The sequence below is a fragment of the Panthera onca genome, chromosome A3, assembly GCF_046562875.1.
Source record: "Panthera onca isolate mPanOnc1 chromosome A3, mPanOnc1 haplotype 2, whole genome shotgun sequence".
NCBI classification, from domain to species: Eukaryota; Metazoa; Chordata; class Mammalia; order Carnivora; family Felidae; genus Panthera; species Panthera onca.
Genome location: NC_138341.1, coordinates 15,464,735 through 15,492,495, shown reverse-complemented (window position 1 = coordinate 15,492,495; position 27,761 = coordinate 15,464,735). Strand labels below are relative to the sequence as shown.

At 43.9% G+C, this 27,761-nt stretch overlaps 1 protein-coding gene and 1 long non-coding RNA gene across 3 annotated transcripts; one reads left to right on the top strand and one right to left on the bottom strand.

Moving 5' to 3' along the window:
* The first annotated feature begins 3,446 nt into the window (after positions 1-3,446).
* MATN3 (matrilin 3) lies at positions 3,447-24,914 on the top strand. Its single transcript, XM_060649273.3, has 8 exons — positions 3,447-3,739; positions 8,770-9,336; positions 12,386-12,511; positions 13,283-13,408; positions 15,039-15,164; positions 18,809-18,934; positions 22,520-22,630; positions 24,779-24,914. Exons 1-8 carry the CDS (start codon positions 3,523-3,525, stop codon positions 24,832-24,834), a joined length of 1,455 nt encoding a protein of 484 aa, XP_060505256.3. The 5' UTR covers positions 3,447-3,522; the 3' UTR covers positions 24,835-24,914.
* On the bottom strand, positions 19,076-27,729 carry LOC132689504 (uncharacterized). Of its 2 annotated transcripts, XR_009615034.3 has the most exons (4): positions 27,528-27,729; positions 26,362-26,484; positions 20,614-21,283; positions 19,076-20,183 (listed from the first exon to the last, which is right to left on the bottom strand). It is a non-coding gene; the product is annotated as an uncharacterized LOC132689504 (long non-coding RNA). The 2 variants fall into 2 exon arrangements; XR_009615033.3 differs by having other exon boundaries at positions 19,076-21,283.
* Positions 27,730-27,761: the final 32 nt, after the last annotated feature.

Sequence of the window (27,761 nt, the reverse complement as noted above, 5' to 3'; positions counted from 1 at the left end):
AAGGATTTGATGTAAAATCCTATTCCTCACACGCTGACACTGGCTTGCCCACATGACTTGCTTTGGCCAAGCACATGTGAGCGGGATTGATGTAAGCCACTTACTTGCAGCAACATTAAGATCTGTCATCTGGTTCTGCCATCTCCCATTTCCTTCCTTTGCCGCAAGACCAGCATGTTTCAGATCGGGTCTGCCTCTTGTCTGGGTGCCAGAATGAAGAAGAAATGGAGAGGGTGCCTGGGTGGCTCAGTCAGTTAAACCAGCCAACTCTTGATTTTGGCTCAGGTCATGATCCCAGGGTGGTGGGATCATGCCCCAGGTAGGGCTCTGTGCTGAGCGTGGAGCCGGCTTAAGATTCTCTCTCTCTCTCTCTCTCTCTCTCTCTCTCTCTCCCACTTGCATGTGATCTCTCTCTAAAAAAAAAAGAAAGAAAGAAAAGAAAAGAGGTGGAGAAGAATTGCAGTCAACCTCTGAAGGACACATAACAGAGCAAGAAATGAACCCCTGAGATTTTGGGGTCATTATTACCATAGCCCAACCTAGTCAGAGTTGACCAGTAAAGAAATAGTTTTTTTAGGGTTGTGAAAACAAAACAGTAGTATTCCAATGAATTTTTAAGGAAAACTACCCATATTTATTCCTTAGCCTAACCAAATAGTTTTAATGTTTACATATGCCTACATGGAAATGTGCTGAAACAGACCATTGCACTTATGTTGCTTGTACACTTGGATTTCTTCAGAGAAGGAGCCTGGTGGTGGAGGAGGATCAACTCCCCACTAGAGGAGGCCAGAGGAAAGGGCTGTCCGTGGAGCCAGTGACCAGCACAGAGCCATCTGTTGTGAGGCAGGGAAGTGAAACTGAGCAAATCTATTTCCTTGGCATCGTTAGACCGCTGGAGAAAGTAATGCCAAGTTCTTTCTTTTCTTACAGTCTGTCGTGCCTGTTTACTGTCCTGCCAAGGCAGGGGTGGATTTCAGCCCTGTTCTCTGATCTTCCATTTCCTAAAGCCTCAGTCCCACCACAGGCTGGGACCCTGCAGGCCGTAAGGTGGAGTTTACAGAATTCAGCACCGAACAATGCGGGCATCAGCTCTGCCCTCCTGGGGCCTACAGTCTGATGGCATAGAGAAATAAACTTTTTTTTTTAAAGTTTATTTATTTATTTTGAGAGAGACAGAGACAGCCTGAGGGGAGGGGAAGAGATAGAGGGAGACAGAAAGTCCCCAGCAGGCTCTGCACTGTCAGCACAGACCCTGACAAGGGGCTTGAGCTCACGAAACCGTGAGATCATGACCTGAGCCGAAACCGAGAGTCGGATGCTTAATCGACTGAGTCACCCAGATACCCCCAGAAATAAATAAATTTATTATGTATCGAATAATTACAAATTGGGTAAGTCCTCCAAATGAGACACAGAGGATGCTGTGATGGATTGGAAAAGTAGTGATGGTAAGCAAGAATCTATTTAAAACAGAATTTTAAAACTTCCAACTGGGGAACATTAGTCAATCACGAACTCTATTTAGATGTTCATGATCACATCTTTAAAAAAAATGAGACAGAACTGAATGTGGAGGTGAATAAAATAGCATCACATGTGGTAAGTGTAAATATTGTTTCATGCAACTGTCATTTTTGTTGTGTGTATATTATCTATGTAGTTCTTGGCTCATAATCTAAAATGTAGTTGTTACAATGGATGGTGGTAAAAATAAATTTGAAAAACTAATTAAGATATGGCCTCAGGGAAGGCTGCTTTAAGGAAGACATCGTGCTGATAAGCAAGGTGGGAACATGCTTGGCGTCCTCCAGGACAGGGGGAAGGTTGGCTTGTTTGAAGCATGGAGAACAGGAATACAGTTCTGGATATGGTCAGTGCTGCAGAGGAGGAGGGACTGAATCCCTCTTTTTGCCATGAAAAAGAATTTGGATTTTTCTTTTCATAAGTTCATTTATTTGAGAGGTGAGGGAGGGGCAGAGAGAGAGAAAGGGAGAGAGAGAATCCTAAGTGCTATCATTGCAGAGCCCTACTGCGTGCGTGTGTGTGTGTGTGTGTGTGTGTGTGTGTGAGTGTGCACTCCATCTCACCAACCCAAACCATGAGATCTGACCTGAGCTAAAACCAAGGGTCCAGCACTTAAGGGACTGAGTCACCAAGGCACCAGCCACCCCCACCCCACCCCACCTCCAATTTGGATTTTTCTAGAAGCGAAGTTGCAAGGTTTAAGAAAAGAAGTGATTTAGGGGCACCTGGATGGCTCCCACTTTGGCTCAGGTCATGACCTCACAGTTAGTGAGTTCGTGCCCCACATGGGGCTCTGTGCTGACAGCTTAGGGCCTGGGGGCTGCTTGGGATTCTGTGTCTCCCTCTCCTCCCCCCTACTCCCTCCCTCTCTCTCTCTCTCTCAAAAATAAATAAATAATAAAAATTACAAAAAGAAAAGAAGTGATTTTAAGGTTACTGCGCAGAGTGTGGATTTTAGAGGGCTAATAGTCTGGAAGCAGGAAGACCAGATAGGATCTGCTGGAATTCATGTTCATTGTTTCATTTTAGGATCCAGCTCAAATCTCACCTGTTTTTAGAAGCCTGTCTGGTTCCTTCAGGGATATTCAGTCTCTTTTTCCTAAATTCACCATGTTCCTTTAGACAGGTAGGCCATTTATGCCTTTTTTCTTCCAGGAGACTGAGTTCCTGGAGGGTCCCCTGGGTGGCCTCCAGCCCTGCACCGCCACCATCTCCCTTCCGGAGAGGAAATGCGATATAGGAGCGCCTTCGAAGCTTCTGTGGGTACAGGCGGTCCTTCCAAGCGGGCAGGGGGCTCCCTGGGGAATGTATGTTTGACTTTCTATTCCTGGTAATATAAGTTCAAATGTTTATGGATGTTTGAAGCTGGGATGAAAGCATTTCTATTCATGCTGCTAGAATCTGAGGCTTTTTTTTTTCTTTTTACCGAGAGTCCATAGCAAAAACTTGGGTTACTTGGCTGGGGAAAGGAATGCAGTGTGAGGAGCGAGATGAAACCTCGCCGCAGGCACCCCTGGCCGGAGCGGGAAGGCAGAGCCCTGGGCCTCCTGGGCTGGGGCCGAGGGTCAGGCCTTGCAGGGGCGGGAGGAGGGCGCAGGGCGGCGGGGCTGCGGCCGGGAGGGGGTTCGCAGGCCAGGACCCAGGTTTCAGGAGAGGCGGGGCGCGGGCAGGAGGCGCCCGGACGAGCCCACCCAGACGAGGCCCGGCGGGGGCCTCCGCGGGCCGGGCTCCAGGCACCGCGCCGCCGCCGGCTCGCCCAGACATTCCGTTTCTGCCGCCGGAATGCGCGCACAGGCTCCCGCGGCGCCCGGCCGCTCCTCCCGGGCGCGGCGCCCGGTGGCGGCCCGGCAGGCGGAGTGGGCGGGGCCACGGGGTGGGCGGGGCGCGGGGCGGCGGGACCTTTAAATTGGCCTCCTTGGCGCGGGGCTCAGGCCCGCAGCTGCAGGAACGAGCGAGCCCTCGACGACAGACCCCTGCAGGAGTACAGAGCCCGCCATGCTGCGCCACCTCCCGGGACTGCTCCTGCTGCTCTGGCCGCTGCTGCTGCTGCCGCCGCCGACCCCCGCCGCCCCCGGCCCCCTGGCCCGCCCGGGCTCGCGGAGGCTGGGGATGCACGGCCCAGCGGGCAGCCCCGGGCGCCGCCCTGCCCCCGCTGCCCCCACCGGCGCGCCCTATTCCGGGACCCGCCAGCCCGGCGGGGCCCGCGGCGCAGGTACGGGGGCGGCAGTGGGACCCCGGCTCGGGAGGGACGCGAGCGGCCACCAGGGAGGGACAGCCGGCAGAAGGGAGGGAGGGAAGGAGGGAGGCCCAGGCGGGAAGGATGAGTGGTAAGGGAAGCGGAGCATCGACCTGGAGAAGCCCCGTGCAGCCGCCAAGTGTTCCGTCCATCCCAGCCTGAGCCAGACTGCGATGCGAGACAAAGAATCCCGTTTCCCGATGAAGCCTGTGGGGAAACCGGTCCAGAAAGGGGAAGGGCGATGCCCAAAGTCACTCCTAGTGGGGACTAGAATTTGGGTCACCTGAAGCTCAAAGTCCAGGCCCTTCCGTCTGCAATTTGGGCCTGGAGGATGGGGCAGTGCGGGAACGCCTCTCAGCGTTCTGGTGCCAGCCCCTACCTCTGAACAAACCTTTTCTTCCTGAGATTCTGCCTTTAGTTCTCTGGAAATCACTTCATCGATAGCCCCACTTCTGTGTGTGTGACCCTTCCTCCCCTGGCCACAGCCTTCAGGCTGTCTTGGTCCAGTCTAGGATCTGGACCAGAATTCAAACTGGACTTCACACGGGGTGGAGGCAGGGGAGGGGGGGATATCGGGGGTGGGGGTGGGGTGGGGGTGTGAGTCTAAGAAGGAAACCTGAGAGGCCCCCTGGATGGCCCCAGACCTGTCTTGTAACCATCCTGGTCTCCATGTCTTCTGCCAAGACCAGGTGTCATGCTCCAACTGACTGGGTCCCAATCCCAACCTTTACTCACTTAGATCCTCAAACACCAGGACGCTGGGTCTTTGGCGAACAATTCCGTTTCCCTGATTGGTCAGTAGTTGGTTCCTCTGGCAGAGGTTCCTAGTACAGCAGAGCTGGAAGAGCATCTGACACAACCTCTAAAAGCACATAAACAGAGGTTTATCAAATGGCTGAGCAAATCAGTGTCAGAGCCCAGAATAAAACTCCTGAGGGCTCTAAAATCCTACACAAGGGTCTTTCCACTGCTACAGCCTACCAAGCTCTTAAAATGGTTTACATACAACTTTATCTTCATTACCAAAATGTCCAGTTTCAGTCTTGCTGAAGATGGGCTGCATCAAACCATTTTCTGGGTCTCCAGTCTCATTCACCCAGTGACGCTTTATGCCTCAGGTTGATTTGTTTCATCTCTCCCCTTCTGCACCTTTCTGGATAATGTTGAGAAGGAGCCAAAGGACTCATTCCTGCATCAGCCCCAGTGGGCTGGATTTGAAATGGTGACAGCATTGGAACCAGGGAGTACCAGGGTTCACAAAGGTTAATTTCAGTGGTAACCTACTGGTTGCTCCAGGATGGGAGGAAGGGTGGGGTTGGGAGTGTAGGGAAGCCTTTCTTCTAAAAGGTAACCTTACCTCTTGGTCCTGACCCACCTCCCTTGGGGATGGGACTGGGAGAGGGAGGAGGGATTCTGCATGGGGTGTTCATGTTCCTCCAAAGCAGCACTGGTCCTGCATTACTTGAAATCCAAACTGATCTTGAATGCAAAGCCTTTAATAAACATTACATGTCACCCTTTTTCAAATTGCCTTCTTTCTGCACCCAGAAATTGCTACGCTTTGCTATAGGCTTTTATTTCTAGCAGGACTATCAGAAATCAGCAAAATTGGAAGTATGGAAATCTTTTAGGAAATTCGGATTCTCACTTTCTTGGTTTCTGAGAATCAAAGCGCTGCCATCTATCTAGTAAAGGGGAATGAGATTCAAAACCAGTGATATTGCAGAGGGCGTCCAATCAGGAAGTAACCAGATGTTCACAGAATGTCTTGCCATCGACGTTGAGTCTCCCTGTATTAGTTTTCTATTGATACTGTTATGAATTAGCACAAACTTAGTGACTTAAAAACAGCACATATGTATTAAGTAAGTGTTCTGTAGATCAGAAGTCTCACACTAGTCTCAAAGGGCTAAAATTGTGTCAGCAGGGCTGTTTCCCTTTGGGGAAGGTCTAGGGGAGACTGTTTCCTTGCCCGGTTCAGCATGTAGAGGCTGCCTTCACTCTTTGGCTCATGGCCTTTTCCCTATTTTCAAAGCCACCAAAGGCAGGCTGAGTCTCCTCTCCTGCCTCTCTTCCACTTTTAGGGGCCTCTGTAATTACATCAGACCCATCCCAATAGTTCAGGATGAACTCCCTTCTTAAGGTCATTAACTTAATCACATCTGCAAAGTCTTTCTCCCAGATAAAGTAACATACTTATAGGTTCCGGGGATTAGGGCATAGACATCTTTGGGGGGAGGGAGCATGATTCTGTCCACCATATCCCTCTGACACAGGATTCCATGTGAGAAGGAAGGAATCATGCATATTTACTAAAAGAACACAACCTTGGCGTTAGTAAGGACACCATTTGGGTGTTAGTGAAATCATTGTCAAATATGGGCTCACCATGTATTTATCCTTTTACTCCAGTTATACAGAAATACCTATATCTATGTCCATGGAGGATTTTCAGTATGATTCTTCTTCCTTGTTCCTGATGCATGGTAATCAAGGGATGAAATGAAATTCTGGGGTTTTTTTTTTTTTTTTTAAAAGAATTAATTCCTTTTGACTTAACTAAATATATGACATACAGCATATTTCAGGGTGGTGACTCAGAGACAACAAGCAGGATGTTTACTAGGTACATGAGATAATGTTGATTTTTTTGTGGTGGAAAATACTGCCTCAGAAAGAGAAAGCCATGCAGTGAAAAGCCCCTTTAGGCTGGGAGTCAGGAAACTTGGAATCTAGTCCATGATCTGCTGTTTTCTGACTCCTACACCTCCCTGAACCTCAGTCGTCTCACCTGTAAAATGGGTATAAAAACAACTTCTGCACCTCTGAAGGTTGTTCACAGAGTTACTGTGTTGGTACAATAACTGTGATCTCTAAGATGTTATTGAAATAAGGTATGGTTTATTTTTTTAATTGAATACCTCCAGGAAGCTGGGTAAAACCAAGAGGATAATTTTCAGTTTTTATTTATTTATTTAAAAAAATTTTTTTAACGTTTATTTATTTTTGAGATAGAGAGAGAGACAGAGCATGAATGGGGGAGGGTCAGAGAGAGGGAGACACAGAATCCGAAACAGGCTCCAGGCTCTGAGCTGTCAGCACAGAGCCTGACGCGGGGCTCGAACTCACAGATCGCGAGACCATGACCTGAGCCGAAGTCGGCCCCCCAACCGACTGAGCCACCCAAGAGCCCCGATAATTTTCAGTTTTTAAAGAAAACTATATAAAGGCATCAATCCTGTTCCAGATTGGGCTTTTTCTGTCACAACCCGTCTTGCCTAGGAGTTTGTTTTGAATCCATCTTTTCCCCTGGATCACTGTGTAAATTGCCTTCTTTTTTTTTTACATTTTTTTTTTTAACGTTTATTTATTTTTGAGACAGAGAGAGACAGAGCGTGAACAGGGGAGGGGCAGAGAGAGAGGGAGACAGAGAATCCGAAACAGGCTCCAGGCTCTGAGCTGTCAGCACAGAGCCCGACGTGGGGCTCGAACTCACAGACCGCGAGATCATGACCTGAGCCGAAGTCGGACACTTAACCGACCGAGCCACCCAGGCGCCCCTAAATTGCCTTCTTACAGTAGCATCACCTTCCAGCCCCCTGCTAAGAAAGGCAAGAACCCTGGTTGATGCTTCATGCTCAAGCATCAGTTACATTTCCATTTAGGACTTGGTGTGTATGATGAGTGGTGTGTGTGTGTGTGTGTGTGTGTGTGTGTGTGTGTGTGTGTAGAGGAGGAGGAGGAGGAATGAATTGAAAAAGATGTTTAATACCTGGCTTTTCTCTCAGCCAGTCCTGACTTTATGACTTGATTTTGGTGGCTGGGAGAGGGAGGAGTGTAGAATGAGATTGGGGGAGAAGGAGAAGAAGGCAGAGACGGAAACAAAGCTTTGCGGTGTTACTGCAACTTGCTTGGTACTTTTAAGTAGGAAAGATACAAGCTCCTTTGCTTCTGTAGCCCCAGGGCTTAATATGTGGGAGGCCCTCAAGAAAGTATCTGGTGGATGAAAAAAGTGAAAAGGGGGTGACCATGAGAGGTTGGTGGGGGCAGAGGGTGGGCACCAGTGGACGTCTCTGCTTCTGAAAACCAGACACACGCACAGAGTTGGAAGCACAGCGGACGTGGGTCAGATTTAAAAAAAAATTTTTTTATGTTTATTTATTTTTGAGAGAGAGAGAGAGAGAGAGAGAGAGAGAGAGACCGAGCGAGCAGGGGAAGGGCAGAGAGGGAGGGAGACAGAATCCCAAGTAGGCTCCGTACCATCAGCACAGAGCCCAATGCAGGGCTTGAACCCATGAACCGTGAGATCATGACCCGAGCTGAAACCAAGAGTTGGACACTTACCCGACTGAGCCACCCAGGCATCCCACACGGGTCAGATTAAGTTGTTGTCATTCTTCTTCCCACTCTCAGGCTTGTGGGGCCCCAGAGTTCGCTAAACCTGATGAATGATGAGAAGGAGGGGGCATTTAGGGCTTCCCTTGGGTCAGTTTTTCCTTAGCACTGGAGTAGGAGAAGGAAATCTCCAGAAAAGCAGTAGTGTGCTTGCCTTGAACTGCAACATTGCCTGAGGTGTCTGTGAGGCCTGGACAGTGTGCAGGTAGGCTGTCCTGAGCTCACCTTTCACACCATTTGGGGACACTGTCCCATTGGCTCATGGCCAAGGTGCCTGAGAAAGATCTGGAATCCATTCATTCCTGGGAGTCAAGAGGAATCTTGGGAACAAAACTTGAAGCAGAGGGATGAGGTTCTAGGTGAAATTTTGGGGTTCAGCCAGCCTGTAGGTGAGATATTTGGAGAAACTTCACCCCCCGATGTGAATTCTTAGTAAGGAATTTGGACGGCCTTGGAGTTTTCAACATCTAAAGGGAGGATGGTCTTGGGGGAAGATAACAGACAGTGGGGTCTCCAACACCAGGGCTCTCTGGGTGTGAGGATGACTCCATTGCTGATTGGGATCAGATTATTGGTTAGTCATGCCTGTTTTCCCACACCCTCCTTTGCAGGTGTTTGCAAGAGCAAGCCCTTGGACTTGGTGTTCATCATTGATAGCTCTCGCAGTGTGCGGCCCCTGGAGTTCACCAAGGTGAAAACCTTTGTCTCCCAGATAATCGACACTCTGGACATTGGGGCAGCGGACACACGGGTGGCGGTGGTGAACTATGCTAGCACCGTGAAGATTGAGTTCCATCTCCAGACCCACTCAGATAAGCAGTCGCTGAAGCGGGCTGTGGCCAGGATCACACCCTTGTCTACAGGCACCATGTCGGGTCTGGCTATCCAGACAGCGATGGATGAGGCCTTCACGGTGGAGGCAGGAGCCCGGGGGCCCACATCCAACATCCCTAAGGTGGCCATCATTGTGACAGACGGAAGACCTCAGGACCAGGTGAATGAGGTGGCCGCTCGGGCCCGGGCATCTGGTATTGAGCTCTATGCCGTGGGCGTGGACCGGGCAGACATGGAGTCCCTCAAGATGATCGCCAGTGAGCCCCTAGATGAGCATGTTTTCTATGTGGAGACCTATGGGGTCATCGAGAAACTTTCCTCTAGATTCCAGGAGACCTTTTGTGGTAAGTCTTTGCTCCCAAATAGAAAAGATGTTGTATTCAGACACTGTGTATCCAAAGAAAAATAAATAAAAGATTTATTCTTTTTTTTTGGGGGGGGGGGGGTGGAAACTGGAAAACCAAAATATAAGCAGTGCTTTTCTTGTTTTTTTTTTTTTTTTTTTTTTTACCAACATAAACACACTTTGTTGGTTGAGGAATATAGAGTTGCTTTATATGTAACTTGGTTTGCTCATAAAATCTTCATGTTTGCATTAGAAAAGTGAAGGTCTAGAAATATCCAGGATAAATGATCCTGCTGTTCCCTGACTGGGTCAGAGAAAAATAAAAATAAAAAACTCAAGACACCTCTTTTCTCCCCTCTGCCCACAACTCCATTTTCCCCAGATATTTTCTTTAGCTTTACCATCTCTGAATGTCACAGAATTCTACCTGTTTTCCTGCAGAAAACAAGGAGCAGCAGCTGTCTGTCTGTCCATGGAAGGATCAGCTGGCCTGTTTTCCAGTGTAACTGGCAGTCAGGGTTCTGCTTATTCCCTAGATACACTAGTTTTCAGATTTTGTTCTTCCTCTGACTATTCTTCATGGAGGGATGGGATTAGGAATTAGGGAGGTTGGGATTTCAGCTCACTTGTGAGGTAGCAAGAAGCAGATTAAAAAAAATCATTGTTACTGTCCTTCTGTCTTTTTCCCTTTAGGATGGAGTTTGAATATGAGTATGTTAATTAAAAAAAATTTTTTTAAATGTTTATTTATTTATTTTTGAGAGAGAGACAGAGACAGAGCATGAGCAGGGGAGGGGCAGAGAGAGACGAAGACACAGAATCTGAAGCAGGCTCCAGGCTCCGAGCTGTCAGCACAGAGCCTGCCTGACCCAGGGCTCAAACTCACGAACCGGGAGATCATGACCTGAGCCAAAGTTGGATGCTCAACAGACTGAGCCACCCAGGCACCCCTGAGCATGCTAATTTAATTGGAACTTTTAGCAGTCAAATCCATGAATATGAATTTACTTAAGGCTGGGCTTTATTTTTAGTCACTGATCAGAGTTATGGATGTGTGAGACTCATACTTTTTTAAGTTTCTTTTTTCTACTATCTATCCATCTGCCTGTCTGTCTATCTTTCTCTATCTATATTCATGCTTTAGTTTTTAAAATCATTTAGAGGTATAGTCTTTCAAAGCCCTCCATGGAGTTATCCAAACAGGTATGGGCAAATTTTTAGTTCAGGTGAATTTTATTATTTTTATTTTTTATTTTTAGTTTTTTAATTTATTTTGAGAGAACGAGTGCATGCATGTATGTGTGTGCGTGCGTGCACATGAACAGAGGGGGTGGTGGAGAGAGAGGGAGAGAGAGAATCCCAAGCAGACTCCGTGCTGTCAGAACAGAGCCCCACATGGGACTCGATCTCACAAACCATGAGATCATGACCTGAGCCGAAATCAAGAGTTGAATGTTTAACCAACTGAGCCACCCAGGTGCCCCTGGTTCAGGTGAATTTTAAAATGTAGATACCGTTTGCTATGTAATCTATTCCCCATCTCTTTATTTGATGTATATTAATTAATCACTGATGATATGAAGATAAAGATATTCCTTCCCTACTCTCAAGCAATAAAAATAGTTTGGGGGTGGTGATGAGACAAACAAGTGAATCAATAATTACAATTGCAAATTTTAAGGAGTCTTTATATCAGAATTAATGTGGAACTCAGCAATCACCAGTTTGTCAGGAAATGGGAGATGAAGTCTTGGTCTGGAGCTAAGTTTGGCCTCATCTCAACCAGACCTGGCTGGTGGCCCCTTGTCTTTCCTGTCCCAAGACACTGGGCCTTCACAAGCTATCCTTGGCTTTGGTGGCATCTACTTAGTATTCATTGGTTTCTCAAAAGAACATGGCTTTCTTTCTCCCAGGAAAACCCCTTATGCTTGTGGGTGAGAGCTTTTCCATAAAGATGCTGGTCTGTGGCAGAGTTGGGTCTCACAGCTAGCACCTGGGTTTGGGCTTGAAGGCCATAAAGTAGCAAGTGGTGAGTGGCAATCTTTTCCTTCTGGTACAAAAGGCCTGCTTGTTCTGGGGGAAAAAATCCCCTCTCTATGGAAAAAAGACTGAGGGCCAGCTTGTTGTAGTCAACGGGTTGGAAAGATCATCCCATGAAAAGGCCCTTCTTGGGCAAATATTAGCCTTGACCTGTTGCCAAAGCAGTTGAGGCTGGGTTACCTGCCCAGGGATGCCAGCCTCCTCCAACAGTCCTCCTTGGTTTCTCAGAAATGACTAAATTCACTGATTCTTCTTCAAGGCGTGTCACTAGGGGAAAAAAAAAAATCCAATGAGATATTAACAACTCCAGGAGCGAAACGATGGGTATGCAGTTTAGCTAACATAATCTCATTTATTCTGGTCTTCCTTTTCTTTTCACCTGCTTGCATCAAGCATGTGAGTTTATTCTCCTTGCAGATATTAGAGGCCCTGAAGTTTCATACATAAACATTTGGGCTCAAGCGCCATGCTGCACATTCAGGCATTGCCCTCCACCATTTGCATGTTCAAATATGTATTGCCGCCCAAGAGTGAGAGAGTTCCAGGCCCAGAGGGATGCCTGCCTGTGACTTCTGTTTTGACACAAATGATAGAGCCCTTGGAAACCAGATCTCTGGCTGCAATAGGCCAGCTAGCTCGTAGACCTTCAAGAAGTACATTGTAGTTTTCCCCATGTCTTGCAGTTGGGAAGTAAAAAGTCTTTTTTCCTGAACAGGTGGATAAATTGAAGACCTGACCCATGTAAGTGCTTGGCTTTGGTTCCCAATTCAAAATTTCCTTTCTCTTTGAGAGAGTTGACAATAAAATCTGTAATTTTAAATTCATAACATTATTAGTTGAAGAGTGGTATTTCTAATAAGCCAGAGGCCAAAAACAAATACCCAGTGTTTATAGTGAACTATAATTGGAGAGGAACCCAGAGAGTGATGTCTCTCTGACATGGAAGAGAGTTATCTGGAATGTGTCTTATGTGTCGATACTGACTATTGTAAACTTCCTGTGCACAGCCCTGGACCCGTGTGCACTTGGCACACACCAGTGCCAGCACGTGTGCATCAGTGATGGGGAAGGCAGATACCACTGTGAGTGTAGCCAAGGATATTCCCTGAACGCCGATATGAAGACATGCTCAGGTGAGGCTTGCTCAGGGATGGTGTCTGACTGCTACTTACCTGGGGACCTACTCTCTAGGGTTTGGACTGGCCGTATGCTTTTCTCCTGACTGCCTTTTGGTTGGCTTACTCTTGCTTATCCACGTTTTTCCTCCAAAATTGTTGCAGAAAAGTGAGAGGAGAAAAGTGAGGTAATATCTAAATCAGCTTATTTATAGTACTTATTATTAGTTTTAGAGAAAAGGGTTAGTAGGGAAATGGGTTAGGAAGGAAGGGGGCCAACACTTTTGGTCCTTTTGAGGATTTGGAACTTTTCCTGGATTTTACTTAATTAAATACAAGCTTCCCCTTTGTCCCTGTGACCAAAGCTGCTTATTGAATTTAGACACAGAAGAAACTTTAGGGAGCTTCTCACTCATCTAGTATATGAATACTCACATATAATCAATAAAGATGGGAATTAGGTGTATTTTTTTTTTAATCCTAGAAAAAAGTTTTTGAGAGGAAGGAAACTTAGAGATTATTTAATTCAACATACTCATTTTATAGACGATGAAATGGAGACACAACAGAGGAAGAAGACTTACCCATGTCATAGGGTCTGTTAGTGAAAGAGCTAACACAGGACTTTAGTTCCCAACCTCCTGTCCTGTAGTCTTCCTGTTGTGCTGAGCTGCCTTGTTTCAGTAGCAGTGTGTGTGTGTGTGTGTGTGTGTGTGTGTGTGTGTAGTGGCTCAATTAATTTACCACGTTTTCTGTGTGTTTACATTTGTCCCGATCATCTTTTGATAGCTACCAATAAGTGTGCTCTTAACACTCATGGATGTGAACACATCTGTGTGAATGATAGAACTGGCTCTTATCACTGTGAGTGCTATGAAGGTTACACCTTGAATGAAGACAAGAAAACATGTTCAGGTAAGTGGGAGAGGAGGGTTTACTTTTGCTACCTCCCTATCTATATGCCTCCCTAGCTGGTGTTGGAGGCATAGGTCATGCTGACAAGACACTTGGTTGGTTTTTCTCTCTTGGGGTTTTCCCATTTCTGACTTGTCTAGTAAGTCAGACCAGTCTTATTAGACAAGTCAGAAATGGCAGGATGTATGTATCATGGGCCACACGCATGAGTGTGTTGTTCATTTCCATCTCTGTACCAAGCCCTTTCAGTGCTTTCCAGATGCTGAAGACAGTTTAGTAGGTTAAAATCAAAGAACGCTCCACAAGGTATTTATTACCTACCATGGGAAAAACAGTTACTTCATAGCGGAGAAACCTGGCAGGCATTACTTGAACCAAGTGGTCAGAGTGAACACCTCCAGTAATGCCCTGCGGTGACATCATGCATCTCCTGACATGATGTCCTGAGGGCACCATAGTACTTCTGTTGTATTCTTGCTAAACATCCAGAATCATGAGGAAACTTCAAACAAACCTAAACTTGGAGACATTCTACAAAGTGATTTTCCACCGTTTCTCGGAAGTGTCAAGGTCATGAAAGATAAAGACTGAGCTAGGGACATGTGACAATGAAATGCAATGTGGGTCCTAGATCGGATCCTGGACCAGGAAAAGGACATTAGTGGCGGAACAAATGGCAAAATTTGAATGAGGGTCTGTAGATTAGTTAATAGTACTGTGTCAGCGTTAATTTCCCAGTTTTGATAATTGTACCATGGTTGTGTGGGATGCTAACATTTGGGGAGATGGGTGAGTACAGGAATTTTTGTACTATTTTTGGAACCTTTTCATATGCCTTGCGATGATTTCAAAGTGAAAAGTTTAAAGATAAAAAGTAGTTGAAAAGTATCCTGTCTGCATACAGAAAAGTGCGCTGAGTTTGGGTCTTGAGTTCTGATGCTGCTCTGAGTCAGTTGGTTTCCTTTGGATTCAGCTTCCTCACTTATTTATTTATTTTTTTTTTACTGTTTATTTATTGTTGAGAGAGAGACAGAGTGTAAGCGGGGGAGGGGCAGAGAGAGAGGGAGACACAGAATCCGAAGCAGGCTCCAGGCTCTGAGCTGTCAGCACAGAGCCTGACATGGGGCTCAAACCCACGAATCGTGAGATCATGACCTGAGCTGAAGTCAGACGCTTAACTGACTGAGCCACCCAGGCGCCCCTCAGCTTCCTCACTTATAACAGGAGAGGGCTGAATTACAGTTTCCTCAGATTCAAATTTGATGTCTTTCTAAATCTAGTGTAATTAGCCACATGTTTGCTGGTATCCCTCTGACTCAGCGTAAATACACTAAGTCCTGAAGGAATGCTTTAGAAAGTATTTAGGAGATACTTAGATTATAAAAACTCCTTCTTGGTGATTTTGAAGATCAGTTGGGGAAAGATGAAGAATAAGCACTGTGTGTGCAGGATTTCGCTTAACTCAGCCAACGTCCAGTATGAGCCAATAGTACGGATGGCTGTGGAAAGTTTGTAATAGGAAAGTTTGCCTCTTATATATTTCTAGCTGCAAGTGAGAAGATGGTTATGTACGGGTAATACAAAAAGTTTCTACGTTTCATTTCTCTTCTCCTGGACTTCTGTTTGGCAGCTCAAGATCAATGTGCTTTTGGTACACATGGCTGTCAGCACGTTTGTGTGAATGACAGAGGTGGGTCTCATCACTGTGAATGCTACGAAGGCTACACTCTGAACGCAGATAATAAAACGTGTTCCGGTAAGGTCCACTGAACAAATTCTTTCGTTGTTGGCTCTTTGTGTGGCAGGAAACCAAGTTCCAATTCACGTAGTGAGCGGTTCTTAAAGACAGTTTAAAGAGTCGGACTTTAGACCGTCCACGGTACTTATAGACAAAGACACACATAGCTCGGACAGCAGTGAGCTCGCTTCATTTTGCAAATACAGCTCACTTCAGACATGGGTAGGGAGCGGGGGAGATGAGAAGAGCTAATTGAATGTAGGGTCTTGATCCAGGAAAATTTTATAGCTCTGTATACTGGGGACTTGTAAAGCAAATGGGAACTTTAAAGGAAGTCAGTTGGACAGTAACTATTTGGTGTGATAGGCTGAACTGATCTTTTTCCAATTAAAACTTGGCCAGGAACTTTTCTGTAGCGTTAATCTTAAAGCTGGATCCTTTTAGTAAAGGAGACTTTGTCAATGACTAAATTAGACCCACACAGATCTTCCAGTAAGTTTGAAGTAAGTTGTTCCCTGACAGTTTCTAGATGATCAATCTTCAGTGAATCTGAGCCTTATGACTTGGCCAATCCTCATTAATTTGATTTAAACTCACTGGCAGAACAGGGTGGCATTTATAATGTAAAAACACTTTCTAAGAGAAATTTGTGCCTCTCAAGGCGGTGTTTAATTTTGGCATATTCAAACTTTTAAATAAGATTTTTATGTATATGTTCCTATCCCTTGAGGAGAGATATTATGTGACCTTTTGAAGAGAGAATAAGGGAAATGGCAAATCACCAATTCCCTTAAAAAAAAAAAAAAAAAAGAGGGGTGCCTGGGTGGCTGAGTTGGTTAAGCATTCGACTTCAGCTCAGGTCATAATCTCCCTGCTCGTGAGTTCGAGCTCCGCATCGGGCTCTTTGCTGTCAGCCTGGAGCCTGATTCGGATCTTCTGTCCCCCTCTCTCTGCCCCTCTCTGGTTCTCTCTCTTTCTCTCTCTCAAAATAAATAAATAAACTTAAAAAAAATAAGAAAAATAGGGGTGCCTGGGTGGCTCAGTCAGTTAAGCGTCTGATTCTTGATCTCAGCTCAGGTCTTGAGATCAGCGTCCTGAGTTCAAGCCCCATGTTGGTCTCCACACTGGGCATCCAGCCTACTTAAAAAAAAAAAAGAAAAGAAAAAGAAAACAAAACAAATCAATTAAAGAATACTGAGTACCTATTTTTTTTTCCAGGACTGTGCAAAATGCTGTGGGGATGTAAAGAAATGCATTTTGTGTCTCTGAGCAACTTCTAGACTGGGTGCAAAGAGAACCAACACCTTGAGAAAGCAGAGACTAGCCAGGAAGAGGGGTAGACAGTAACCGAGGGCTGTGGATGCTGGGGAGGTGGGCTGCCTGGAGAAGGGTATGGAGTGGGTAGGGCAGTAGGTGAGCCGTGAGGATGGTGAAGGTTTAGACAGAGGACTGGAGAGCCAGATGGCCAAGGGGAGTGGCTTGTGTTGGTTTGCTCAGTGATAGGACTAAGTCCATTGGGGTGGAGAAGCCTCATGGCTGTACTTCTCAAACTGGTTACAAATATCCCACTTGGTACCTTAAGCCACCAGGAACACTGAAGACCTCGAAAAAGGAAACTAAAACAAATGTACACTTAAATTAACAGATATTATGGAATAAAGTAGAACATTTTATTTTGAAAAAAATCAAAGAAAGTGTTCAGTTAGGGCAGACTACCCCAGGCAATACTCCCAGGTCACAATATCCAACATTCTTCAGTGCCTGCTGTATGCTGTGCATGGTTCTAGGCATTTGCTGTGAGCAACTTTATGAGGAAACAAGGCACAGACAGGTTGAATAACTTGGCCCTGGTCACTCAGCTAGTGAGTAGCAGAGTGAGGATTTGAACCCAGGCCCTTACTCTGGTGGTTACACATGCTCTCAAACACCAAGCCATACTGTTTCATGGTTGCAAAGGTAGCTAGAAGAGCAAGGCCAGGTTGTGGAAAGTTAGTGTTTATATATTTTAAAGTAATGATGGATACTGTTCTAAAGCTGGGGTACGTAACCTGGGTCACATCCCCTCCAATGGCCTGCTTTCCCCTGCTGGCCGGTAGCAAGGCTTGTAGATTAAATGTGGAGCCCCGGATTGGGGGGGTTGGGGGTGGAGGCATGGCCCGTTGTCGTCGGTAGAGCCGCTGGTAGCCTGGGATGAGGGGAAAAACGAAACATTCTGCTATTTGGCGTTTTGCTAGAAAAATCTGAAGTAATGAAGGGGAATATCAATGTTAAAGCTGGAAAGATGATCTATGAATAAATTATGTAGAGACTTGCATTTCACTCAAAGCTCTTTTATTAAAAAAATTGTTTTTAATGTTCATTTATTTTTGAGAGAGAGAGACAGAGACAGAGTGTGAGTGGGGGAGGAGCAGAGAGAAAGGGAGGAAGACACAGAATCCGAAGCAGGCTCCAGGCTCTGAGCTGTCAGCACAGAGCCGGATGCAGGGCTTGAACTCATGAACGGTGAGATCATGATCTGAGCTGAAGTCGGACGCTTAACCAACTGAGCCACCCAGGTGCCCCAAAGCTCTTTTATAGGCAATAGTGAGCCATGGAAGTTTCCTGAGTGTGGAGGAACACTTAAGAGTTAGAGGGGGACAAACCAGTTAGGTTGGTCTCCTGTGATGTTGGACGAAGAACCTGTGTTTCCATGAAAGACTTTCTGGGTTTATTAAGGGAGACCTGCTGTTTTCATTTGTCCTGGGCCAGTGTGGACATGGGACCAGACAAGCACAGCACTTTTGTCTGCTCTCCACTCAAATCTGGGCAAATCATCTACCTCCTTGTAATATATTTACTGTGACAGATAATAAACACCTCACTATCCAAACATACACATCTCCTCACCATCATCACCGTTATTGCTATCTCTTTGTGTATGTGTGCATATGTGCTCAGGCTCGTGTTTTCTCTCCCACTTTGTACACTTTTTTTTTTTAATGTTTATTTTTTGAAAGAGAGAGTGCAAGCCAGGGAGAGGCAGAGAGAGAGAGAGAGAGAGGGAGAGAGAAATCGCAGGCAGATTCCATACTGTCCACGCAGAGCCTGTCGCGGGGCTCGAACACACAAACTATGAGATCATGACCTGAGCCGAAACCCAGCACTGGACGCTTAACTGACTGAGCCACCCAGGCACCCTTTTCCCACTTTGTACACCCTTAAGGCCAGGCCGTTGGTCAACACAGCATCAAATTTAGCTCCATGCACAAGTGGGTCTCTAATACATTATTTTTGGTGATGGTGATGATGATCCATGTGTGGCTGGAGATGTTGGAGGCATTCGTGGTCATCACGAAAAGCCAAAGGTAAGGTCTGATCCATATAATCAAAGTCAGAACTGGCCAGGAGCAAGGCAGGAAAGAAAGAGAAGGCACCCCCTAGATATCTGCAAGAAATGAAAGGGAAAAGGGGGGAGCCAGGAAAAGGCGAGGCTAGAGGCATGTGAGATGTAGAACAGGAAAACAGGCTTTCTCCTGAAAAGTGGGAGATTTGTTGCTGACAACTGAAGGGTTCATCCTCAGCATCTGTTGCCTCCATACCGAAGCTTTTCTCACCCAGAAATCTGCATTTGGTTTCCTGCTGTAACTTGGGAATATTTTCTTTCCTGCCGCGCTCCCGGCCAGTTCTCAGCAAGTGTGCTCTGGGCTCTCACGGCTGCCAGCACATCTGTGTGGACGACGGGGCAGCGGCCTATCACTGCGAGTGTTATGCCGGCTACACCTTGAATGAAGACAGGAAGACGTGCTCAGGTAAAGACTGGACTTCAAGCCTATGTCATTTGGAAGGACAATCTTCCAGGAGGAAGCCTTCCTCTCCAAGTCTGAAGCACAGTCCTGATTGTTCCTCCCAGTCCGAATCCTCCAGTGGCTCTGAGTTGTCTTCAGAATGAAACCATTCTGCCCACGGCCATTCATCCCTCGTGGGTCCTTCCTCTGTCTTTGTTTCTCTTTCTAATCAAAGTCCTGTCCTAAGTTAGAGTTTCTGTTGTGGTGGTGGTAAGACACATAACGTACAACTTCACATTTTAAACATTTTTAAGATGTTTTAAAAGTATAGTTAAGTGGAGTGCATTCCTATTGTGCAACCATCCCACACTCCATCCATAGCATTTGATCATTGCAAACTGAAGCTCTGTACCTGTCCCCTCTCTCCCTGCCCCTGGTGACCTCTCTTCTTCACCCGGTCACTCCCTTTATCCCCAGATTCGTTCCTTTCCACGTCCTGTGCTCCACCACGTGGATGTTCCGGAAACATGCCCTGCCCGTTTCCACCCTCTGCTGGGATCCCCTTCCCTTGCCACTTTTGCTCGTCAAAATCCAAGAACTGCATCCTTGCCAACATTTGGTTTTGTTGCATTAATTTTTTGCCAGTCTCATCGATGCAAAAAAGTATCTCCCCGTGGTCTTTATTTCTTTCATTTCCTGGTTGCTAGAGAGGTTAAGCACCTCTTCCTGTATTTTTTGGTCATTTCAGTTTCTTATTGGGAAATGCTATTTATGCCCTTATTTTTCTATCTGGTTATTTGTATTTTTCTTACTGACTCAAAGGAACTTTTCACATCTCTGGATATAAATTTTTGTGTGTGTGTGTGTTGGAAATATCTTCTAGACTGTGTTTATATTTTTACTAAAGGATGTGTCTACAGCAGTATTCATAATATTTTCATTAGTGCAGTAACTTTATTAGTGTTTATTTTCAATATGCTTCATTACCTGCATAAGTGTTCTCTAAATTACCTTGTGTGAATCGAATACTGCAAAAGAGTGTTTGTTTGTTTCTTTAATTTCCAGGCCTAGTTTTAATTTTATCCCCTCTACCAGGGTTCCCCTTCTACTTCTGTTGAGCTCTGCCCTCTTTCAACGCAGGATGCCTTGTGTTGTGGTTACTTGTGTGTTCCTTCAACCATTCCTTCATCCATTCGGCAAATAGAGTGCCTACTATGTGCTAGGCACTAGGTATATAATTGTGAACAAAGTAAGTATGGTCTTCGATAATAGTCTAAGGGGAAAAGGCAAGGAAGTGACAATTTATAAATGAAATAAGAGCCAGGGGTAAAGAACAGGGTCCTCAGACAGTGTGGGTTGGGGGAATGCCTGGATGAGGAAGTGACATCTGAGACCCGAGCATCAGCCATAGTTAGGTTGGGATTGGGGGGCTGGCAGATGGAGGGAGAGCAATGCCACAGTCTGTGCTTGTGCGGTGGTGGCTTTGGTGGGAGAGGAGGGGAGAAAAGCCAGTGTGAGGGAAGCATGACCAGCCAGAAGAAGCGTGGTATTAGATAGCTGGGAGAGTGAGGCAGGGGCCAAGTCCTGCTGATCTACTGGGGTGAGGGCAAGGAGTTTATATTTTATTCTATGGGAAATGGGAAGTCACTGGAGAGTTTTAAGCAGCAGAGGCATTCTGTTTATATTTTCACAAGTCACCCTACCTGCTGTGTGGATTGCAGGGGATGAAAAGCAGAAGACGGGACCAGTCGGAGGCTGTTGCAGTGGTCCCAGTTTGGGCGAGGAGGGTGGCAGTGGTGACAGAAGCAAGATGATTTCAGATACTTTTCAGAGGCAGAATGAACAGGAACCGGGAATAGGGCAGGAGAGGAATAAGGATGATTTTCCTATTTCAGCCTTGAGCAGCTGGGAGGAGGATGAGGTATCTCGGTTGAGGTGAGGAAGACTGAGGCTGAAGCAGATTTTGGGAGCAAAGTCAGAGTTTGGGACTTGTATGTTTATGCTCCTGTAGACTGTGAATTCCAATCCCTGAAGGTAGTAGATGTCTGTATTCCTAGCCTCCTCCACGGCCCCTGACAGTTACTTGGTAATTACTTCTTCATTTGAAGTACGGATGGATCAGCTTCTTGAGGAGGGCGAGGGTAATAGGGAGCAGCTTGCTTCTAGAATTTGAATATGTCAGGGTACTGTCACCCTATCTAGGTGTTTAATCCTCAGAAACATCAGTCTTGGGCATTTTTTCTTCTCCTGGAAAATGGGGATTCCAGTATAATTTATGACGGGTTAGGTAACGACCTCACTTGTCTAGCCATTCACTTATTTTCTCAGCAAGTGTTTGTGGAGCTACTCATATATCTAGTACCCTGTCAGGTCCTGAGGAAGGAATGGGAGACAAATCAATGTTTTTGTAGTTTGCAGTGTATAAGTCTTGTACTTCTTTTAATTTTTTCCTAAAGATTTTATTCTTTTTGATGATATTGTGAATGGATCTATCTCTCAACTTTCAATTGTGCTATATCCTAGTTTTAAATTTTCTGTGGAGTGTTTTAATTAGAATACCCCGCTAAGCCCTTGCTCTCATAGAGCTTATAGTCTATCAGGCGAGATAACACTGGAAAAGTATTCTAAGTGCCAACTATATGCTCTGTACAGGAATGATGGGCATGTACTTAATTTCAGTAGCTACTTTCTGGCTTACTGACTGACTGGTTTGGACTGGCTATCCCTAAAAGTCAGCAGGATTTGGACAGGTAGGTAGATTATATTTAATCAAGTGAATTTATGGTCCCCTCAATAGCCTATCTTTGTAGAATGTAGGAGAAAATGTGGGAGCAAAGGACCACTCCCTGTCCTCAGACGGTGGTACCACCCGACTGCAAGATTGTATACCAGTCTTCAGACCTGGGAAGTTACTCTTACTTCTGTTAGGCAACTTTGGGGGCTGTGATACTGAGTAGGAATAGCTGCCTCACTGTATTTCAGAAAGAACTAGAAGTTAGCATTATCATTCTCCCAGGTTCTTTGCTTAAATGTTGATACCAACCTGAATTTTTTAGTTCCAAAGTATTTATGGGTAAGAACTAGAACTCTCAATTCAGACCATCCAATAGAATAAGAGTCTGTATAGGACATCAGGAATTATCCTTGAATTTAATCCCTTTATTTCATTTTATTCATTTAATCCTTGAATATTTTGGCCAAAGAGAGAACTGTTTTCCTCATTTTCATGTCTTAATAAGGACACAGTATCATAATAAGATTAATTATCTTAGCTCTGTATGTTTGGCTTGCGCCTACATCAACTTTTTAAAATTTTCCTTCATATCACAGAAAGTTTCCAATGATCACAAAAGTATAGAGAATATAGTGAACTCTCATATAACCAACACCCAGCTTTGGCAACTGTAAGCACTTCCCAACATCTAATTCAATTTCTTCTGTGACATTAGCATTCCAAAGTATTTTCTCCTCTTTCTGTGTGCTTATACCCTTTTACCTCCTGGAAAATGCATTTAGGTAAGTCTTAAAAATGGAAGTATTGAATTATAGATTTCTTGACTTGCTATGATTTCTAATTAGCTGTAACATTTTGTATACTGTCATCATCAGCCATTCAAGAAGCACGAAGACTCATCTCCACAGAAGATGCTTGTGGATGTGAAGCCACTCTGGCATTCCAGGATAAGGTCAACTCCTATCTGCAGAGACTGAACGCCAAACATATCCTTTCTGGAAGGTTTTCTGCTTCTGCTTTAAGCCACCCTCGGTAGTACAACTGAGCCAAACATTTTAGGACATTCCATGGGATAAGGGCCCTATTCATTACATTTTAAGATGAGCAATAGTAATACAGTGTTTATTTTTTTAGAGTTCTTTTAAAATATTTTAATAGACTGTTTTCCCCAGTTAGTATTTACATGTTAAAAGCTGCCTATTTGTTTCTCTAGTGCTTTTCCAGTAGTATATGCTAATTGAGTTCTTATTAACAGATGGAGCTATTATGCTAGGATCCCTTAATATGGCTCAGTTCAGAATCTGTGCATGTACAGAATGAGTTAGCTGACTAGTGAGGCAATAGCTCAGACAGCACATATACTGGCTAGCCAAGTGGTCAAAAGCAGATTTCAAAATGTAACATGTAAGAAATGTGTAAGATTTCAAAATGTACCATCTAAGAAACTGTAAAAATCAGTTATTTTATTTTTAATTTTTTAAAAATATTTATTTATTTTTGACAGAGACAGAGAGAGAGAGAGAGACAGAGCATGAGTGGGGGAGGAGCAGAGAGAGAGGGAGACACAGAATCCAAAGCAGGCCCCAGGCTCTGAGCTGTCAGCACAGAGCCCAACACGGGGCTTGAACTCACAAACCTTGAGATCATGACCTGAGCCGAAGTCGGACGCTCAACCGACTGAGCCACCCAGGTACCCCTAAAAATCAGTTCTTTAACCAAAGGAGTAATTCAGGAAAAGTACTTTTTCTTAGACAGCTCAAGTTAACAACACTGTCCCTAGGGATCTTAGAGGAATGGTATTCAAATGGTGATAGGGACATGGGGGTGGTGCACAGAAAGTTGTACCAATTCATTTGCAAATCCTTAAGTTGACCTGCCTAAAATGCTACAGGGACTCAGTTGGCATTCTCTGTTCCCATTTCTCACTTCACATCGCTGTTCTCCTGACTTTACACCAGGAAGGCATATCTCTTACCCAGCCTCAATCTTCTAAGGTGAACTTCTTGGAAAAGTAAAATCTCCAGAGAGCCAAACAAAGGGATGGATGGTTCAACAGTTTTTAAATCAAGGCCTCATAAATACCACTCCCCCAATTTATTCCATTAAGAGATACTTTTCCAATTAAAGTTTGCCTTTCATCTTTCATTTTTAGTAATTTTATGCCAAAATTTGTAATTTATTTGTTGTTTGATCAATTACATGCTTATATTAGTTGTAATGATAACTCAATCCAGATGATTAAAAATACTGGAGGCCTTATGGTCAAAGAAAATTAATTTAAAGGTAATTTCAATATCAATGTTTATGTGCTTGTTGTTTGTGTTAAGTTTATTTCAAAGAAGTGTTAATAGAGATCAAGAAAAGATTTCCAAGATTCAAAGTAGAATAAAATTCTGTGGAGAAAGTAGAAAGTAAATGTAAAGTCAAGGAAATACAAATTCCTTTATTTTAAATATTTTATTTTGGAAGAATGATAGTAGGTATTGATTCAGTATGGTATTAATATTACATAGGACATTTGGAAAACTAATTTAGATTTTATTTTAAAAAATCAGTATTTTTAATATGGCAGAAATTACATATTTTGTAACTAAAATTTATGATGAAAATTTTCATCTAATTTAAATATGCACAAGGCAGCATTTATTTGTCAAAATTATTTTAGGGTATCGGAGCAAAAAGTTTGAAGACAAGGGCTCTGTATCATCTCTGAAGACCACTGCTTTGTAACAGGACTCTAAAGAACAGAACTTAGGAGTTTTAGGTTAAATTAGATTTTGCTGAGAAAATAATTTCACTCTTTTTCTTCTTTATTTACAATAGAATGTAATTATTCTCATTTATCTTGTATTTAAGTGTATGAAACTGTGTTTCTGTTTTCTGATGTTTAAAAATGAGGGTACCTTGGCTCAGTTGGTTGAACGTCAGACTTCAGCTCAGGTCACGATCTCATGGTTTGTGGGTTCAAGCCCCGTGTTGGGCTCTGTGCTGACAGCTCAGAGCCCAGAGCCTGCTTCGGATCCTGTGTCTCCCTCTCTCTGTGTCCCTCCTCTGCTCATGCTCTGTCTCTCTCTCAAAAATAAGTAAAAAACATTAAAAAAAAAAAAAAGGCATTGGCCTTAACAACTAGTCACTTGATGACATTTTAGGGAAGCTGCAAGAAAATGAATCTGGACAAATACATCATTAAATTACTCAAAATTTTCACCTGGAAATACGGAGAGCTTGGTGTGTTTGATACTTTTGCATACTTCCATGTTCCTGCTAATATCTGCCCTTGCAATTGCCTGAATATTACTGGATAAACAGTATGAGGATCTTCTAGAGAATCGGTGTCATTTTTTAAAGGAAATAAACATTCACATCCTTAAGAGCAAACTTTAGTGTCTCTAAGCTATGACTGTGAAACGATTAGTAGGAAATAGAACGAAAAGTTTAATATTTCTTTATTTACCAATTGAGCCATTTAATTTTTAAATGTTTATATTAGTAAGATAACCATACTTACAATGGGAACTTTTGACCTATTTTCTCTTGATAGTATTTATAGTATAAACCAGACTTACTACTCAGAGTGTAAATTGTATAGAGTATTTACACATAAAAAAGTTCATATAACTAAATTGAGGTGAATATAATTTAGCACTGTTTAACACTTTATTTTTTGCTCTTTTTTTGCTAGAGTATTACTGAAGCTGTGATCAGGGGATTGTAATACACATCTCTAAAAATAGATCAAGTGAACATTACATGAAACATTATAAGAAACATGTAACTAAAGATTTTAGTTTTGAATTAAGAGTGTTATAACTTTATACCAAGGAAAAACTATCCTACTTTATCTTTACTGTTTTACCTTAGGATCCAATCAATAAAATTATATTTTTATAAATATCACTCTAACAAGTAACAAAAGTAATGTTGTCTTTTTAAATTTTAGTGATAAGCGTAACCATTCTTCACTTATACATTTGATATATGTATTTTATTTTTCAGCTTGAAAGCTTATAGTTTTTAGAGAAACAGTCCTTTAAATTGTGTATTACTGAATTTTTTTTTTTTTTTGGTTTGTATTGTCTTCAGTATAATAAAACGTTAATATCTTTACATATTATTGTCATGACTTTTTCTGGCGACCCATATCAATTTTGTCTATTAACATATTTCCTTAAATTAAACTGAATTAACAATTATTTTGAATATATAACAGTTTCTTATCAAAGGACACAATGTGGTAACTCTTCCTATAATCTCATAACTTTTAAGGTTAAAAACGTAAATTCAGGTTAAATAAGCTTTAATTGAGAATATTTTGGGAGAGGGAATAGAACAAAATTACCTAAATTTGGATAAAATAATGAAGGTATATTGACATAAGCACCTGAAAAATAAATATCACCTACAGATGTAAGCCCAAAATCAGTCAAAAATCTAAAACAGAAACTTTAAAAGGAAGAAATGAAAAATAAATACATCAAGGCAGTATACAGTATATGAAACATACATGGTTGTTTCTCAACATTTTTGAAAGGAGATGACTTAGAGCAGTATTATTTTCCAAACTTATTTCAACACAGAATCTGTAATATCTATTAATATATCATAGAGAAAAGGTGCTATAGAAGGAATAAATGAGAAGGCACGTGCAAGCACTAGGGGAAAGTATTTAAAGAGATGATTTTTCAAGTGTGACCACCAACAACCAGTTTCAACTTACCATCTCTTAAACTTGACCAGTTGATTGGAATCCCCTGACTTAGATAGTTCTGGTTTGTTTCATGAGTCCAGTATAGGGAGCTTGTGCACAGGTGCCAACATATCTTCAGAATTCAGCTTGATGCTGAAAAAACAGATACACACATTTGAAAGCAAATATATTGTCTGAATGGGATGGGGGTTACGTTTGGAAAGAATTTCTCAGGGAGACCTGATTTGTACATTCGGCTAGGCACAATTGGCAGAGAGGACAGGAACATCAGGGGATATGTAAGATGGCCTTGGAGGCAGAAAGCATATGGACTTGCTTAGAATGGGGGCACGATAGTAGGTATTTCGGTATCCAAGGAAAATCTAATTTTAGCTGGGATTTAGATTTGATAGGAAAGGCACTGTGACCATTGTCAATTCTTGAATGTGCTGGGTGAGGCAACAGACTCCCTTCAAAGGATCTGAACATTATTTGCCTGAAATTGGGAAAGACTAGGTGGGGAAATTAGCTGCTGCTGCTACTGCTGCTGCTGCATAAAGTACATTCTAGATTATACAACTCAACAGCAGTGGCCGCAGAATATGGTAAAAGGGAAAATCAGATATAAATTAGACAATGGGTTAGACTAAGTAATTTCGTGGGATTTTCTACCCCGTGCCCAAATTGCTGTGCTTTGTAACTCTCCAAGCATTCAAAAAGGACAAGGGAGATTGAAGAATTAAGGTAGAAAAAGAAGAGAATACACAATAGTCGTTCTCAGGCCAGGGATCAAACACCAACTTTAATTACTCAAAAACGGAAGGCTATGCCCAAATGGCAATTACATGCTGCAATGGCCCAAAGCTCATATATATACTCCTTGACATGTACCATTGGGCTGCAGTAACACCTGAAATAAGCTGTTAAAAAGTTCTAAAACAAACAGAATAAACGCAGTCTCCTAAAAACTGCTCCAGAGGGTTCTCCAATCCTCAAAGGAATAAGGGAAGGTTTACAGACTTCAAAAATGTACGTTGGCGCTTCCTTGTGTCCCACGGCGCCAGCCGGCCAAACACAGTAAATGACTTTCCACAATGCTGGATCTCTGGGGCTTACAAAATACCCAATCACCGTGACCTCAGGCGCCTTTGCTTGAGTTGATTTTAACACCCCAGGCAAGTTCCACCGCGACCTACTGAGGTTTAGCCTGCTCTTCGAGCCGCTCGAAAAGCAGACAGCTGAGGTGAAGGCAAGGCGCTGAGGGACACCGAGCTGGCCCCCCAGGCGTAGGGCAAAAAGGCCCAGAAACAAAGCAACCAGCCCCAACCACAAGTGCCGTCTGCTGTCTGCTGCTACTCCAACACCCCGATCTCCGCGCAGGCGCACGACGCCCGGCGGTGCGACGCCGCCGCCGGAAGTGTCTCTCAGCG